The sequence below is a fragment of the Globicephala melas genome, chromosome 20 (genome assembly GCF_963455315.2).
Source record: "Globicephala melas chromosome 20, mGloMel1.2, whole genome shotgun sequence".
Lineage (NCBI taxonomy): Eukaryota > Metazoa > Chordata > Mammalia > Artiodactyla > Delphinidae > Globicephala > Globicephala melas.
In genome coordinates, this window is record NC_083333.1 from 11,764,521 (window position 1) to 11,778,011 (window position 13,491).

The following is a 13,491-nucleotide window of genomic DNA, read 5'->3' on the forward strand; positions in this document are numbered from 1 at the left end:
GTTGTTTAACTATGACTTTTGCAACAGAGTTTTTTTCTAATCCAGTACTTCTCTTTGCAAATATGCAGAGGTGAACACTGCATAGTTTAAATGAACTTTGGAGGGTCTTACTGTTTACAAAAGTGTTTTCGTGGCAAAAAGGGTCCAGCTTTTACGAAATTCAACTGAGTAAATTTGAAGGTCTAATTGGCTTTATTCAACATTCATGAATCGGGCAGCATCCCATTTAACAAGCAGAAAGGCCTCTGAGGAGTTGAACCAAAGGGGTCTTTTATAGGGACAAAGCATTTATTAGCAAAAGAAAAGAAAGGATTGTTTCAGGCTAGGTCCCCTTCCCTCAGGGGCCAGGAAGGGCAGGAGTCTTTTGGAAACTACCTCACTAGTGTGGATCAGGAAATTCCAGACTGATTGGTTGAAAACTCAACTCCTGGGAGAGGCTGTAACTGCAATTAGGTTAGGTATTACGTTTTGGTTTTGCTAACGTGGCTTTGCGCCACGTTAAATTTAAAGTTCTTGTAGCTCCACTTGAGCTCAGGTTAGCCCTATTATTTGTTTAAGTGGCTTCTGTGTTTCCAGAGAAGTGCATTTGGGGAACACACTTGGCGGGGTTGGGGGGCGATGTTTCTGGCACACAGGTCTAGAAGCTTGCTCTCCCCAGCTGCATAACCCCGGGGTTTAAATCAACTACCAACTGATTTGCTAAAAGAAGTGAAAACCCAACCCGCGCTAATGGATACCCTCAGGCTCTTTCCGTCACTTACAGGAAAGAATCGTCTTTCGGTGCAGCTGCTAAAATCCAAATGCGCCTTGGCCTCTAACCGTGTTGACTGAGGGATTGCCTAGTTACCTTGGTCTGGAGGCCTAAATTAGCAATCTCGCTTGGGCAGGACTAGACCTGCAGGAGCTGCAGTGGTGTCGCCCCGGCCACCCGTACACAGCCCGAGTGGAGTTTCTGCTTCTTTCAGCCCTCGCTGCTTCTCTCCCGCCGGCCGGCCGCGTGGAGGGCGCTCAGCCGCACACCCCATCTCGCCCGCTGCGCACTCACACAAACACTGCCCCGCTTTTCCACGCCCGGGCGGTGCGTGCCCCCGGCCGGGACTCGCTCTGTGGTCTGCACGCGGAGCGGCGCGCGTCCCGCTCCGTGCACTGCTCTCGGCCGGGCTCGGAGTTTAATCTCACACACAGTGTCCGGCTTCCTGTCCTCATCACACACACACCCCCTCCCGCCCCGTTTCCCTGGCCCCTCCCTCTCTCCAGCCCGATCCGCCCGCCGGCTCCCCCTCCCCCGATCCCTCGGGTCCCGGGATGGGGGGGCGGTGAGGCAGGCACAGCCCCCCGCCCCCATGGCCGCCCGTCGGAGCCAGAGGCGGAGGGGGCGCCGGGGGGAGCCGGGCACCGCCCTGCTGGCCCCGCTCGTGCTGGGCCTGGGCCTGGCGCTGGCCTGCCTTGGCCTCCTGCTGGCCGTGGTCAGCCTGGGGAGCCGGGCATCGCTGTCTGCCCAGGTGAGGCCCGCCTGCACACCCCTCCCTGGGCAGATCAGGAGCGGACTCTGCCGAGCAGCTGATGGGGCCGGGTGGGCCGAGGGCAGGGGGCCAGGAAGATGGGTGGAGGGTGAGATGTCAGGTGGAGAAGGACAGGGTGACGCTGCCTCCTTCCCAGCAGGAGCCTTCCCAGGGGGAGCTGGTGGCAGAGGAGGACCCCGACCCGCTGGTGAGTGGGGGTGGGTGCTGGCCTCGGGCTGCTGGGCATGGGAAGTGTGTGCCGGCTGAGGATGCAGGGTGTGCCCCGGTTGTGCCAGCCGTGTGCGGGGGTGTGCACCAGCCGCGCCGTGGGGCATGGGTACGTGAGAGAGAGGGTGACAACTGTGTGTGAGGGGTTTGTGCCGCGCTTGTGTCAGCCGAGTACGAAGCGTTTAGTGGCCGTGGTGGAAGTGGGAGTGTGTGGGAGTCTGCGTGGGAGAGGGATGCTGGCTGTGTGTGTGGTGCGTGTACCCACTGTGCATGCTGACTGGGTGTGGGCGTGTGTGCAATGTACCAATGGCTGGTTGGGCGGAGCAGAATAGGGGGATGTGGCTGGTTGTGGGAAGGGGGGCGAGGGCTGCGGCCTGACCCTGGAACTTGCCTCCTCGTGGCCCTGGCCACTCTTGGCTGGGAGGCTCGGTCCCTCCCTAAGACTTCTGTGCCTCTTGCTGGCTGGGGCCTCTCGTGACGGGCCCCCTGTCGGTCTCAGTTTATGCCTCTGGGAGTCCCTGGCAAGATCCGGGTTTAGCCCTGCCCTTAACGTCCCTAGGACCTGAATCCCCAGACAGAGGAGCGCCAGGATGCCTTGCCTTTCCTGAAACTGGTTCGGCCTCGCAGGAGCGGTGAGCAGCCCTTTATCCCAACCTCAGGAATAATAATAGCAGCTGGTCTGTGGTGGCTTCTGGACTCATTATTGCTTTTGTTCATCATAACAGCCCCGTGAAGCAGGCAGAGCAAAACCCATTATCCTCATTTACGGATAGAGAAACTGAGGCACTGAGAGTAAAGGGGGGGTTCAGAGTCATGGAAACTCGAACCTAGAATTCTGACCCTCCCTCTGAAGCTCCTTCCATGGCATAGACCTGCTTCTCGCTTCAGACCCTACCCCAGATATGAAGGCGGGATGGCCAGGAATTAGGAGAACCCCTGGGGTCCTGATGAAGATGAGGTGGGGGAGTCAGAGGCCTGAAGCCCAAGAAGCAAAGAGACTTATGACTGGGGTGACCGTGTGACCACGTATCCAGGTTTGCAGGGGGCTGTCCTGGCTTACACCTGTTGGCTCAGGGCGATGATTAATAACACCCCTATTGCTCTCAGAAGCATCCCAGTTTGGATAATAAATTATCAGCGGCTCTACCTATGGAGGAAGATAAGGCCTGAGGTTCTGAGGCCAGGAGTCTGGATGAGAATTAGGATGCCAGGGTTTTGAGGGGGATGGGGCTGAGAGAGCAGCTCCTGGCCCCTCTAGACGTGGGGACTGCTTTGCCCATCTGTCTTTCTTTGATTCTCAGCACCTAAAGGCCGGAAACCACGGGCGCGCAGAGCGATTGCAGCCCACTATGAAGGTGGGTGACCGTGAGCCATGCCCAGGGAGAAGGGGTGGCAGAGGGGCAGGGCAGGGCTCACCAACCCTTTCCTGTGTCTTACAGTTCACCCACAACCGGGACAGGACGGAGCGCAGGCGGGTGAGACCCCATCCCCACCTCTGAGCTCTTCCCTGACCTCCATAGCACTGGCCTTCTAGACAAGGGCCCCCCCAAAACCTTGACTTCCCACCGTCATCCCCGCCTTCAGCCTCAGAACCCCAGAAGCCAGTTCAGGAAAGTGCTTAGGGCTCGCTTCTCTCAGCTCCCGAACCTGAACTTTCTCCGTGACTCAGACATAGGACCCTGGGGGAGGCCCCTTCCCCTCCCAGAGCACAGGCAGATTCCCCCCACCACACCACCAGCCCAGCTTCGCCTTTAGCCCTCGCTTGTCTCCAAGAAGCATCTTTGATTTTTTTTTTCCTCTTCTTTCCCCTCCATATACCAAGAGTCTTCTTGCTCTGATCATTTTTCTCCAAATGTTTCCAGTCTCTGCTCTTCTTTTCCATCCCTACCCCACTCCCCACCTCAGCGCCATGACCTCGGAACCTCAAACTCATTCTCCAGTCCCTTCCCCATTCTAGACTTTCCCCGCCCCTACTCTGTCCCACCTGTGTTGCTAAGCTAAGCCCCCCTGAAGCCCGCCTTCCATTATTCTGTTGCTTTTCTGCTTGGATTGCAGCCTCTCCCTGGTCTGGTCTCAACCTATTTTCCTGACACACCCTTATGCCTTCTCCACATTTGTTGGGCTGACACCCCCTCCCCATCAGCGTGCCTCGTCTGGACTTTGCACATCCTGTTCTCTCACCTGGAATGCTCTTCCATGTGAGGGGTCAGGAGGCAAGACATGAGAGTGGCTTAGTCTAGGGGTCTAGCAGCAGAGATGGAGAGAAGTAGATGGATTCAGCGTGTGGCTTGAAGATCGGGTTTGCTGTGGGGATGAGAAGGATAAGGGAGGGGGGGAATCAGAAATGACTTCTAGGTTTTTAACTTGGGCATCTTTGAGAATAATGTTGCCATTTATTAAAATGGGGGTTAACCAGGGAGGAAATAGGTTGCGAGGTGTGTAAATTAATAATTGAATTTGAGATCTAATAATAACTAAGTGGATATATAATAATAAACAAGTGAGTTTCACAAATAGGTCACTGCACACGGTAGAGTACACATCCTGGGCAGGATGTGTAGGGTCAGGAGTCCTCACCAGATGGGGGTATTTAAAGCTATAGGTCTGGATGAGACACCTAGGGGAAAGATGGGCTCCACAAGTGAAGCCCTGAGGCTCTTGGACCTTTACAAGTGGAGCAGAGGAGGAGAACCCAGCAGAGACTGAGAAGCAGCCAGAGAGAGGGGAAGAAACCCAGGGAGGATGGTGTCCTGGAGTCTCGGGGGGGACACGGTTTTAAGAAGGAGGATGTGGCTGTCTGTGTTGAATGCAGATGACCAGTCACATGAGATGAGAACAGACAAATGACCGCTGGGTTTGGTAACATTAAAAGTCAACTGGTGACCTTGTCAAGGGCGGTGTCAGTGGTGTGGTCAGGATGGAAGCCAGCATGGATTAGGTTAAGAGAAAATGGGAACTAGGAATCGGAGACAGTGACAACCCTTTCCAGAAGTTTCTCTGTGACAGGAGCAGAGAAATGGGCCAGGAGGTAGAGGAGGATGTGAATCAAGGAAAAGTTTGGTCTTTTTAGTGGTAAACAATACTGCGTGAGTCTTAGCTAATACTTATTCAGTGTTTAATCTCATCTAATCCTTGAAACAGTCCTGAAAGGAAGATAATCCAATCATCTCCATTTTACAGATGGAGGTGATGTAACTTGTCCGGGTCATGATGATACTAAGAGGTGGAGCCAGGATTTGAACCCAGCTAGTGTGTGCTTGTGTTCCAGACACTGTGTGAGAGGCAACTGCTGGTGCATGGGTGGGGGAACCTGCAGGGCAACATCAAGAATGTGGGAGGGGGTGGGTTCCAGAAGAAAGAGAGGGACACATCATCCCATCACCATAAGAGGCTCAATGGCAAACATGAGAACAGGTTGGTTTGTGGTTTCGGTGGCAGGACGTGGGGGAGCCCTTAGCTGATGACTTCTAGGTCCTCTGGAGAACGAGGGAGACAGCGGCAAGAGAAATGATGCTAAAGCAAGCATAGTGGGGGAAAGAAGGACAACTGCCATGCAGTAAGGAATGAGTTGTGATTGTGAAACTGAGTGACACCACGGTCCCAGACACACCATGCCCTTAGCCACAACCAGCTCAAACTGGTTCCCTAGCCAGGAATGCCCTCTCTCCTTCTCTCGCCCTACTCTTCCTGCCCCAGGCCGACCTTCCTTTTTTCTGTATGGACCATTTATTTCAGCGGTTACCCAGGCATTCATTCATTCGTTGACTCAACACACACGCCCTGAGATCCCACTGTTTGTAAGGACCCGGCTAGGTGCCCACAGTGAATAATACCCAGACCTCTTTACAAGGAATTGCTGTCCAGGAGAAGAGACAAGCATATAAATTTGTAAATTACAATGTGATACAACAACAACAATAAAGAAAGTAGCCAGAGGCGCGTGGCGGCACAGAGGAGACCACTTTACAATGGGGTAAGGGACTCCTTCCCCAGGAAGGTGTGGGCCTAGAAGTGTGAGTGTGAGATGGACAGTGGGGGCAGGGGCCACTTGTGCAAAAGCCCCGAGTCTGCCAAGAGTATGACGAGGCTGGGGGACCGGGGCAGCGCCATGTGGCTGACGAGACAGAACTAGAAGAGCAACATGGGGTGAGGCCAGAGAAGAATATGGAGCCAGGTCACAAATGGAATCTGGAAGTTATCCTGAGGTCAAAACAAGAGAGGCAGGCTCGCATCTGCATTTTAGAAACGTCACTCTGTGGCTCTGTGTCGCTAGCCAGTAAACTGGACCAGGCAAGACTGGAAACAGGGAGTCCAAAGAGGAAGCAGGCTGGGAAGAGTCCCAGTGAGAAGTGGCAGGGGCCAGACCAGGGAGGGAGACAGAGCCGTTTAGGTGGCAGAATTGCTAGAAACTGGTGATCAGTGAATGAAACTGGTAAAGGAGAGAGTGGCTTGGGTGCCTGGTAAGAGGTAGAACCAGGAACCCAATGTGGGATGCAGACAGTCAAGCACATTTGGGACAGGGGAGGACCAGGCTCAGTTTTTGGGGTTTTTTTGTTTGTTTTTTTTGTTTTTCAGGCTCAGTTTTGATGTAGGTGAGTGTGAGGTGCCAGGGGCTATTCTGATGGCAGGCAGGTAGCAGTGTCAGGAGGGGCAGGAAAGGGCAGGGCTGGAGGCTCAGGTTGGAGACTGCAAAATAAACGCCAAGGGAACCCCTAGGTGGGGATGAAAATGCCCAGCGAGCATTATGTTCTCCTTGAGAAAGCAGCAAGGACAGCGCACCGGGGCAGGCAGAGGGTGGGGCTGCTGGGGAAGGAAGCTGGCCGGGCTACTGAGACTCAGAAGCCAGTGAAGCCCTGGAGAGTGGCCCATGGACCCAAACAAGAGAGAGCTGTTGCCACGGCCGCCTCCTTGCCTCTATCTTCTCACCAGTGTGTGTTTGGTGCCCACTCAAGGCAGGCCCAGCCCCAGGGGCTGGGGTGCAGTAACAAGACCAATACCTCTGTCCCCTGGGGGAGTCAGACCCCAAACTATCACAGAAGGAAATAAAATGATTTCCCTCCTTGGTGACTGCTGTGAGAGAAACGGGGTGAGTGGAGGAGAGATTATCGGAGACGAGCTATTTCAGGCTGGGAGGACTGGGGAGGTCTCTCAGAGGGATCAGTCTGACCGAAGGGGCCAGGCAGGGGAGGAATCCTGTGGGGAGGGAAGAGCAGTAAAAGCCCTGTGGAAACAATGAGCTTGGTGCGCTGCAGGAACAGAACATGGGCCGGAGTGGCTAGAGTCTTGTGACTTGGAGGAATGTGTGAGATTAGATGGGAGAGGTAAACAGAGGCAGCCCATAGAGGACCTGGGAAGCCACTTGAGACCCTGCTCTGTCATTTGATTATTTATCTTCTTTACAATTTGCAATTACCCTCATTCTAGACTTTTTTTTTTTTTTTGGTAACAGCTTTATTGAGATATAATTCACATTCTATATAATTCCCCTGTTTAAAGTGTACAATTAAGTTTTTAGTATATTCACAGAGTTGTGAGATTGTCACTACGGTAATTTTAGAGAGTTTTCATTACCTCAAAAAGAAACCCTGTACCCTTTACCCGCCACCCCATATTTCCGTGATCCCCCGAGCCCTAAGCAACCACTAATCTACTTTCTGTCTCTATATATTTGCTTACTTGGACATTTCATAGAAATCATATAATACGTGATCCTTTGTGACTGGCTTCTTTCACTTAGCATAATGTTTTCAAGCTTCCTCCATATTGTAGTATGTATTAGTATTCCATTTCTTTTTTTTTTTTTTCCCCCTTGGCCCCAGCGCGTGGCTTGTGGGATCTTAGTTCCCCAGCCAAGGATCGAACCCGCAACCCCTGAAGTGGAAGTGCAGAGTCTTAACCACTGGACCACCAGGGAAGTCCCATTATTGCATTTCATTTTATGGCTGAATCATATCTCATTGTATGGACTTAACACAATTTTCCTTATCCATTCATCAATGGATGGACATTTGGGTACCATTTTATTATTTTTAATTTTTTTTCTTTTTTCCCCTCTTTTTAGCTTTTTTTCCCATATTTTCCTTTTCTCTTATTTTTAATTTTAATAATCTAAGTAATGTATGATTCAAGTAATGCATCGATACATTCTCCAAGTAGAAGAGCAAACAATACAGACACAAACTATAAAAGCCCCCATGCTTCTTCAATCCTCCTCTTCTCCCCAGAAGTGGCTGGTGACAACTTGCCCTGTTTGGTTCTGGTCATATACGTTGGGTTTCTTCACCGAACTTCCTATTACACTCCCAGCTCCCTAGGCCCTGGCGCCTCCCTTGCCCTGGGCCCTCTAGATATCTTCTGGGTAAGGTAGGCCCAAATGTTTATAAACTCAGTGGCTGGGAAGTGTGAGAAAGTTCTATAAAGGGATTTCCCCCTGTCTCTGAACATCCACATTCAGGTGTGGACGGGACGGTGAGTGGCTGGGAAGAGGCCAAAATCAACAGCTCCAACCCACTGCGCTATGACCACCAGAGCGGGCAATTTATGGTCACCCGGGCTGGGCTGTACTACCTGTACTGTCAGGTAAGCCCCACCTGGCTCCACGGGTAGAGCAGGAACTGAGGGAGAAGGGCTGGGCTTAAGGGGTGGGGGCAAGTTAAAGGTGGGGGAGGAGGAGCTTGGGGTCTGGGCTGGACAGGAGCCCAGGGCAAGCAGAGGCCTGGACTCCGCCCCCCGCCCCCCCCCCCCAGGTGCACTTTGATGAGGGGAAGGCTGTCTACCTGAAGCTGGACCTGCTGGTGGATGACACGCTGGCCCTGCGCTGCCTGGAGGAGTTCTCGGCCACAGCGGCCAGTTCCCTCGGGCCCCAGCTCCGTCTCTGCCAGGTGTCCGGGCTGTTGCCCCTGCGGCCAGGGTCCTCCCTGCGGATCCGCACCCTCCCCTGGGCCCATCTCAAGGCTGCCCCCTTCCTCACCTACTTTGGACTCTTCCAAGTTCACTGAGGGGGCCCTGGTCTCCCGATGGTTTGCCAAGGCCGCTGGCTCCCCACGGCAGCTCTCTGAGCACCCCAGTCCCCTCTGCCCACCCTGAGCGGCTCCTCCCCCAGAACTGCCTCTCCCTCTGTAGGCTGCCAGGGCACACTCAAGAGACGGCCATGCCACAGAAATAGTCCCCTCGTCTCTGACAGCTCCCCGCACCTCCAGCTCTCCACCTCACTAGCTCCCAAACCCCCATTTATCTCCTGACTCCGCACCCTGGCCGCAGCCCCCAAGGACACTGTGTTTACTGTACTCTGGGTGATGATGGGTCCTGAATACCCCTCTTCAGGCACTAAGAGGGGCTGGATGCCAGAGAGACTGGGACTAGGCCAGGAGTTCCCGAATGTGAGGGGTAAGAGACCAAGACATAATTCCTCCCCTGATAATTCCCTGTGGATTTTAAAAACAGATATTATTTTTATTATTATTGTGACAAAATGTTGATAAGTGGATATTAAAGAGAATAAGTCATGGTTGCTCTCTTTATTGGGCCTTAGGGGACATCCTCGGGGTAGCTGAGGGCCATGCGAAGGGGGTCTGGGAATTGGGGAGTGGGGGGCAGGACGCCCGGAATTCCAGGGCAATGTCCAGGCTTGGGAGTGGGGACCTACATGCCTCTAACGCCGAAGCATGAGCAGAGAGTCGAAAGGCAAACTGCCAGGAAAAAAAATCAATCCTCTGCCCAAGGTCCAGCAGAAGCGGCCTCATTTACCTATAGGAGGCGGGCTTCCTCCTGCGGGGAATCCCTGGGCTGGGAGGAACAGCAGCCCTTCCTCCTGGCAGCTTCGGAGACTTCAGCAGGTGCTGGCACAGCCCTGGCTGGGACGCGGGGTGGGAGCAGGCCCAGCATGGGGGCTCAGGGGCAGGAAGCGGGACGCCAGGGCCCGGGAACACGGACACCTGCGTCCTCGGGGCCAGGGAGGAATCCTACAGTGGCAGGGGCTTGGGCTGTCTCTTTCTCTCTTTGTCCAGAGCCTTATGTAAGAGCTTTTCTTGGGAAACAGGAAGTCCTGCCTGCCAAGTTCAGCACACAGGGAGTAGTGCAGGCCTTATTCCAACACACCCGGCCTGGCCTTAACCCCAGAACTCAGCCAGTTTCTTGCTTCCGCGACCCTGGTTCTCCTCCCCACTGACGCCCTCCCCTTCTTTCCCACCTTTGGTCTCTCTCAGCAAACTGCCCCAGAGATCTCGCCTGTGCCCGGGCCAGAGGGTCTTCCACTCTCACCCCTCGACCCTCAATGCTGCCCAGCTCGTCCCTCCATCCCGGCTTCTGGCACCATGCCCCATAGTCAGCCAACCTTCCCTCCCCCACTTCTGGGGCCGCCCTGGGGTTCCTGTGCTCTGGCCGCTCCTCCTGGGTGTCACTGGCAGCCCTGTCCTTCTTAGAGAGACTGACAACAAATTCTCCTGAGGCTGGAGGAGGGTGAGGGGTCTCAGGACAACACTGGCCCCGCAGCGGGGTGCCAGGAGCACCAACAGTGCCCCGAGCTTGCTTTCTGCCTCCCTCCTTTTTATTCTCAAGTTCCTTTTTATTTCTCCCTTGCGTAACGCCCTTCTTCCCTTCTGCACCACTGCCTGCACGCCGACCCTCCCCGTCACCTCCTTGCTACCCCACTCCTGAGGCTACAGCTGTTGGCAGGGTCCCCAGCTCATGCCGACCTCATCTCCTTCTTTACTAGCCCCCAAAGGGCCCCCGGGAGACATGGGGGGCCCAGTCCGAGAGCCGGCACTCTCAGTTGCCCTCTGGTTGAGTTGGGGGGCGGCTCTGGGGGCTGTGGCTTGTGCCATGGTTCTGCTGACCCAACAAACAGAGCTGCAGACCTTAAGGAGAGAGGTGAGCCGGCTGCAGAGGACCGGAGGGCCCTCCGAGAAGGGGGAAGGGTATCTGTGGCTGAGCCCCCGGGAGCAGGTGAGTGAGGGGAGAAGGGTGTCTGGGGGAGAAGGGTGTCTGGGAGAGAAGGATGGGTGGCAGGGTGGTCTCCAGGCCTCTTGGTTCCAGCCGCCTGGTCTGCAAAGTTTTCAGTGGGTGCAAGAGAGGGTCCCAGGTTTGGAGGTCAAGGGAGCAACCATTTCAGGAAAGGAAATTGTTAAAGATTAATGCTTCTCGTACCTAACAGATCCTGGAGGACAGCCAGCACCAAGACTCAGGTTGCTGGGGAAAGGTGCAGGAGATGTGAGGCATTCCCGGGGCGGGGGAGGCCTGGGGGAAAGGCTTTCTGGGACCCTTGCATCTCAGCCTAACCCTGACCCTCTTTCCATGAGCAGAGCTCTGATGGCGTGGAAGCCCTGGAGAATGGGGAGAGATCCCGGAGAAGGAGAGCAGTAAAACAGAAGAGTGAGGCCCCCGGGGTGCAGCAGGGGTGGGAGGTGATCAAGCAGCACCGGGATTTGGAGACTGAGACCCTGAGCCAGGGGTGAGGGTGGAGGGCTGACAACAGGGCAACGGGGGTAGGCGGGCGCTGCTGAGATTTCCTCCTTCTCTCCCCAGAGAAGCGCTCAGTCCTTCATCTTGTTCCCGTTAACATCACCTCCAAGGGTGAGCACTATTTTCAATAATGGCTTTTGAGGAGAGGCGAAATCTAGGAACTGTGGGGCTGGCACCTGGGCCCAAGAGAAGCTTAGAGCAGAAAGTGTCTGAGTGTGCACAGAAACCCTGACTGCCACACTCCTTGCCTCCAGAGGACTCGGATGTGACAGAGGTGATGTGGCAACCGGCTCTCTGGCGTGGGAGAGGCCTGGAGGCCCAAGGATATGTCATTCGAGTCTGGGATGCTGGAATCTATCTGCTGTACAGCCAGGTAACCCCAAACACCCCCTGAGCCTCCCCTGAGGGCCTGGAGGCCTGTTCTCCCAAAGCCTTACGCCCCAGCACGGAGGGTTCCCAACCCCTATGGATACCCAACTTAGAGAGCACTTCTTCATTCCTCAGCTCCCTTGTCAGGGCTCCTGAGGCCGCCCAGACCTGAGCCACACTATCCCGTTTTCTTCATCTCCTCCCTTCCCTGCCAGGTCTTGTTTCATGATGTGACTTTCACCATGGGTCAGGTGGTATCCCGGGAGGGCCAGGGAAGGCAGGAGACTCTATTCCGATGTATACGAAGCATGCCCTCCAACCCCGACTGGGCCTACAATAGCTGTTACAGCGCAGGTGAGAGCCTGAGAGGTGGGTGAGCAGTTGAGGGTGGATGCGAGGAGAGCAGGGGATCTCTGACCTGGGGGCACTGGTGGGGGGGGCTACAGCAGGGGGTTGGAAGAAGCGTGGGTGTAGAGGCAGAGCTGAGGAGTGAAGGACAGAACACCTTGGTCCTTACAGGAGGCAGAAACAAGGTTGAGCTGGAGAAGGGAGGGTGAAACATCAGAGGATCTTTATGGCCGTGCTTCACTGAGCATCTCTTTTCTCCCTTTTCTCAGGTGTCTTCCATTTACACCAGGGGGATACCCTGAGTGTCATAATCCCCCGGGCAAGGGCGAAACTTAGCCTCTCTCCACATGGAACCTTCCTGGGGCTTGTGAAACTGTGATTGTGTTGTAAAAGGTGGTTCTGAGCTTGGAAGACCAGGGTGGGTTCATTTTGGAGACAGCCAAGAGCTGACTAGACAAAAGACAGGGAACAGTCAGGAACAGAGGCCTCTTCTGGGTTTGACTGGAATCCCAGGTTGGACAGCTCATGACTCTCCCTTTCTCCCTTCTCCCCCCCACCCCCACCCCCACCCCCAGGACTTTGAATTCATGGATATTAAAGAGGTAGTAGAATATCCTGCTCTTAGTCTCCATCCAGCCCCAAATTCTTGAGGGAGTTGGGCGGGGGTGGGAAATGCCCGGCATTGTCTAGACTTGCTCTGGGTCCCACTGGAATGCTTCCAGAACAGCACCACCATCTAGCGGCAATCTGAGACAATGATCCTGCCTGTTGGCAGATGGCCACGACTCCTTCCGCCACTCAGGAAAACTCCTGGTTCTTTACCCCACACCTCTCTCTAGGTATCCTCTGCCTCTCCACTCCACAAGAAGCCTCATCTTCACTCTCCTCTCTCCATCTATTGGGGCCCAGTTTCCATCACTGACTCCAGAGGTGTAATTATTATGCGCCCGTCTGCAGAAGGTGCCCAACGACGACGGTGCCCTTGCAGCCACATCATTACTCTTCGGGTGCCAACTTTTGCCTTTCACGCTCTCCACTGCCCTGGCGCCGGCAGGCCACTCTAAGCCTCTCTGGACTGGGAGGAGAGCCGGGGAGCCTCGGATAAATCGTACGCCCTACTCCTGATCCTGTATCACTCCTCTGATCTCTCCTTTCTGCGCAAGCCCTGCCTAAAGTTAAAAAATAAAAGAGAATAAATGGAACCTCGGATCCATTTCCCATGCTGCTGTGCCTCAGCTCCGTCCCCGTACCAGGATCTCCCGGCCCTCCCGGCCCTCCCCCGAAGCGCCTCACTGGACCGAGACGTCTCACTGAACCGAGGCGTCAGGGTCCTCAGCTCAAGCCCGGCGGCGCGTGGAACGCAGGGCTACGCAGCGCGGGGTCGAAGGGCGGGAGAGCGGCACGGGACACGCAGGCGCAAAAGAGCGAGTGGAGGCACCGCCCCGCACGGCTCGGGTTAAGCGGGTGTGCGCAGGCGTGGGGGTCATGGGCGGGACGGTCCCGTGGCGTCTGAGCTCTCGCGCAGGCGGGACTAGGCGCGTGGTGGCCGCGGCGGCGCTGTTCGCCGGCTGTGACGTACTAATTG

The 13,491-nt window shown here is 55.1% G+C and overlaps 2 protein-coding genes across 9 annotated transcripts; both read left to right on the forward strand.

Annotated features, from left to right (window-relative positions):
* The first annotated feature begins 1,230 nt into the window (after positions 1–1,230).
* On the forward strand, positions 1,231–9,237 carry TNFSF12 (TNF superfamily member 12). 5 transcript variants are annotated; one of them, XM_060290663.1, is made up of 8 exons: positions 1,234–1,502; positions 1,660–1,710; positions 2,290–2,362; positions 3,032–3,085; positions 3,170–3,205; positions 8,185–8,309; positions 8,477–8,611; positions 9,054–9,237. In XM_060290663.1, the coding sequence occupies exons 1-8, from the start codon at positions 1,344–1,346 to the stop codon at positions 9,090–9,092; spliced, it is 672 nt and encodes a 223-aa protein (XP_060146646.1). In that variant the 5' UTR covers positions 1,234–1,343; the 3' UTR covers positions 9,093–9,237. The 5 variants fall into 5 exon arrangements, with proteins under 5 accessions (XP_030717455.1, XP_060146646.1, XP_030717454.1 ...); XM_030861595.3 differs by having other exon boundaries at positions 1,231–1,502; positions 8,477–9,237; XM_030861594.2 differs by having other exon boundaries at positions 1,663–1,710; positions 8,477–9,237.
* A 51-nt stretch (positions 9,238–9,288) lies between these two features.
* TNFSF13 (TNF superfamily member 13) lies at positions 9,289–13,102 on the forward strand. Of its 4 annotated transcripts, none has more exons than XM_060290660.1 (8): positions 9,289–9,565; positions 10,444–10,673; positions 10,882–10,926; positions 11,030–11,099; positions 11,253–11,300; positions 11,444–11,562; positions 11,774–11,912; positions 12,176–13,102. In XM_060290660.1, the coding sequence occupies exons 1-8, from the start codon at positions 9,289–9,291 to the stop codon at positions 12,283–12,285; spliced, it is 1,038 nt and encodes a 345-aa protein (XP_060146643.1). In that variant the 3' UTR covers positions 12,286–13,102. The 4 variants fall into 4 exon arrangements, with proteins under 4 accessions (XP_060146643.1, XP_060146644.1, XP_030717449.2 ...); XM_060290661.1 differs by having other exon boundaries at positions 10,576–10,673; XM_030861589.2 differs by lacking the exon at positions 10,882–10,926.
* The last annotated feature ends 389 nt before the right edge of the window (positions 13,103–13,491 follow it).

What these genes read in the sequence shown, in the direction of transcription:
- TNFSF13 (XM_060290660.1), top strand. Translation starts at nt 9,289, where the DNA reads ATGCGAAGGGGGTCTGGGAATTGGGGAGTGGGGGGCAGGACGCCCGGA. An exon ending in ACTCAGGTTGCTGGGGAAAG is followed by an intron (nt 10,927 to 11,029) that starts GTGCAGGAGATG and finishes TTCCATGAGCAG; the next exon opens with AGCTCTGATGGCGTGGAAGC. An exon ending in TCTATCTGCTGTACAGCCAG is followed by an intron (nt 11,563 to 11,773) that starts GTAACCCCAAAC and finishes CTTCCCTGCCAG; the next exon opens with GTCTTGTTTCATGATGTGAC.
- TNFSF12 (XM_030861595.3), top strand. Translation starts at nt 1,344, where the DNA reads ATGGCCGCCCGTCGGAGCCAGAGGCGGAGGGGGCGCCGGGGGGAGCCG. An exon ending in GGTTCGGCCTCGCAGGAGCG is followed by an intron (nt 2,363 to 3,031) that starts GTGAGCAGCCCT and finishes TTTGATTCTCAG; the next exon opens with CACCTAAAGGCCGGAAACCA. An exon ending in ACAGGACGGAGCGCAGGCGG is followed by an intron (nt 3,206 to 8,184) that starts GTGAGACCCCAT and finishes ATCCACATTCAG; the next exon opens with GTGTGGACGGGACGGTGAGT.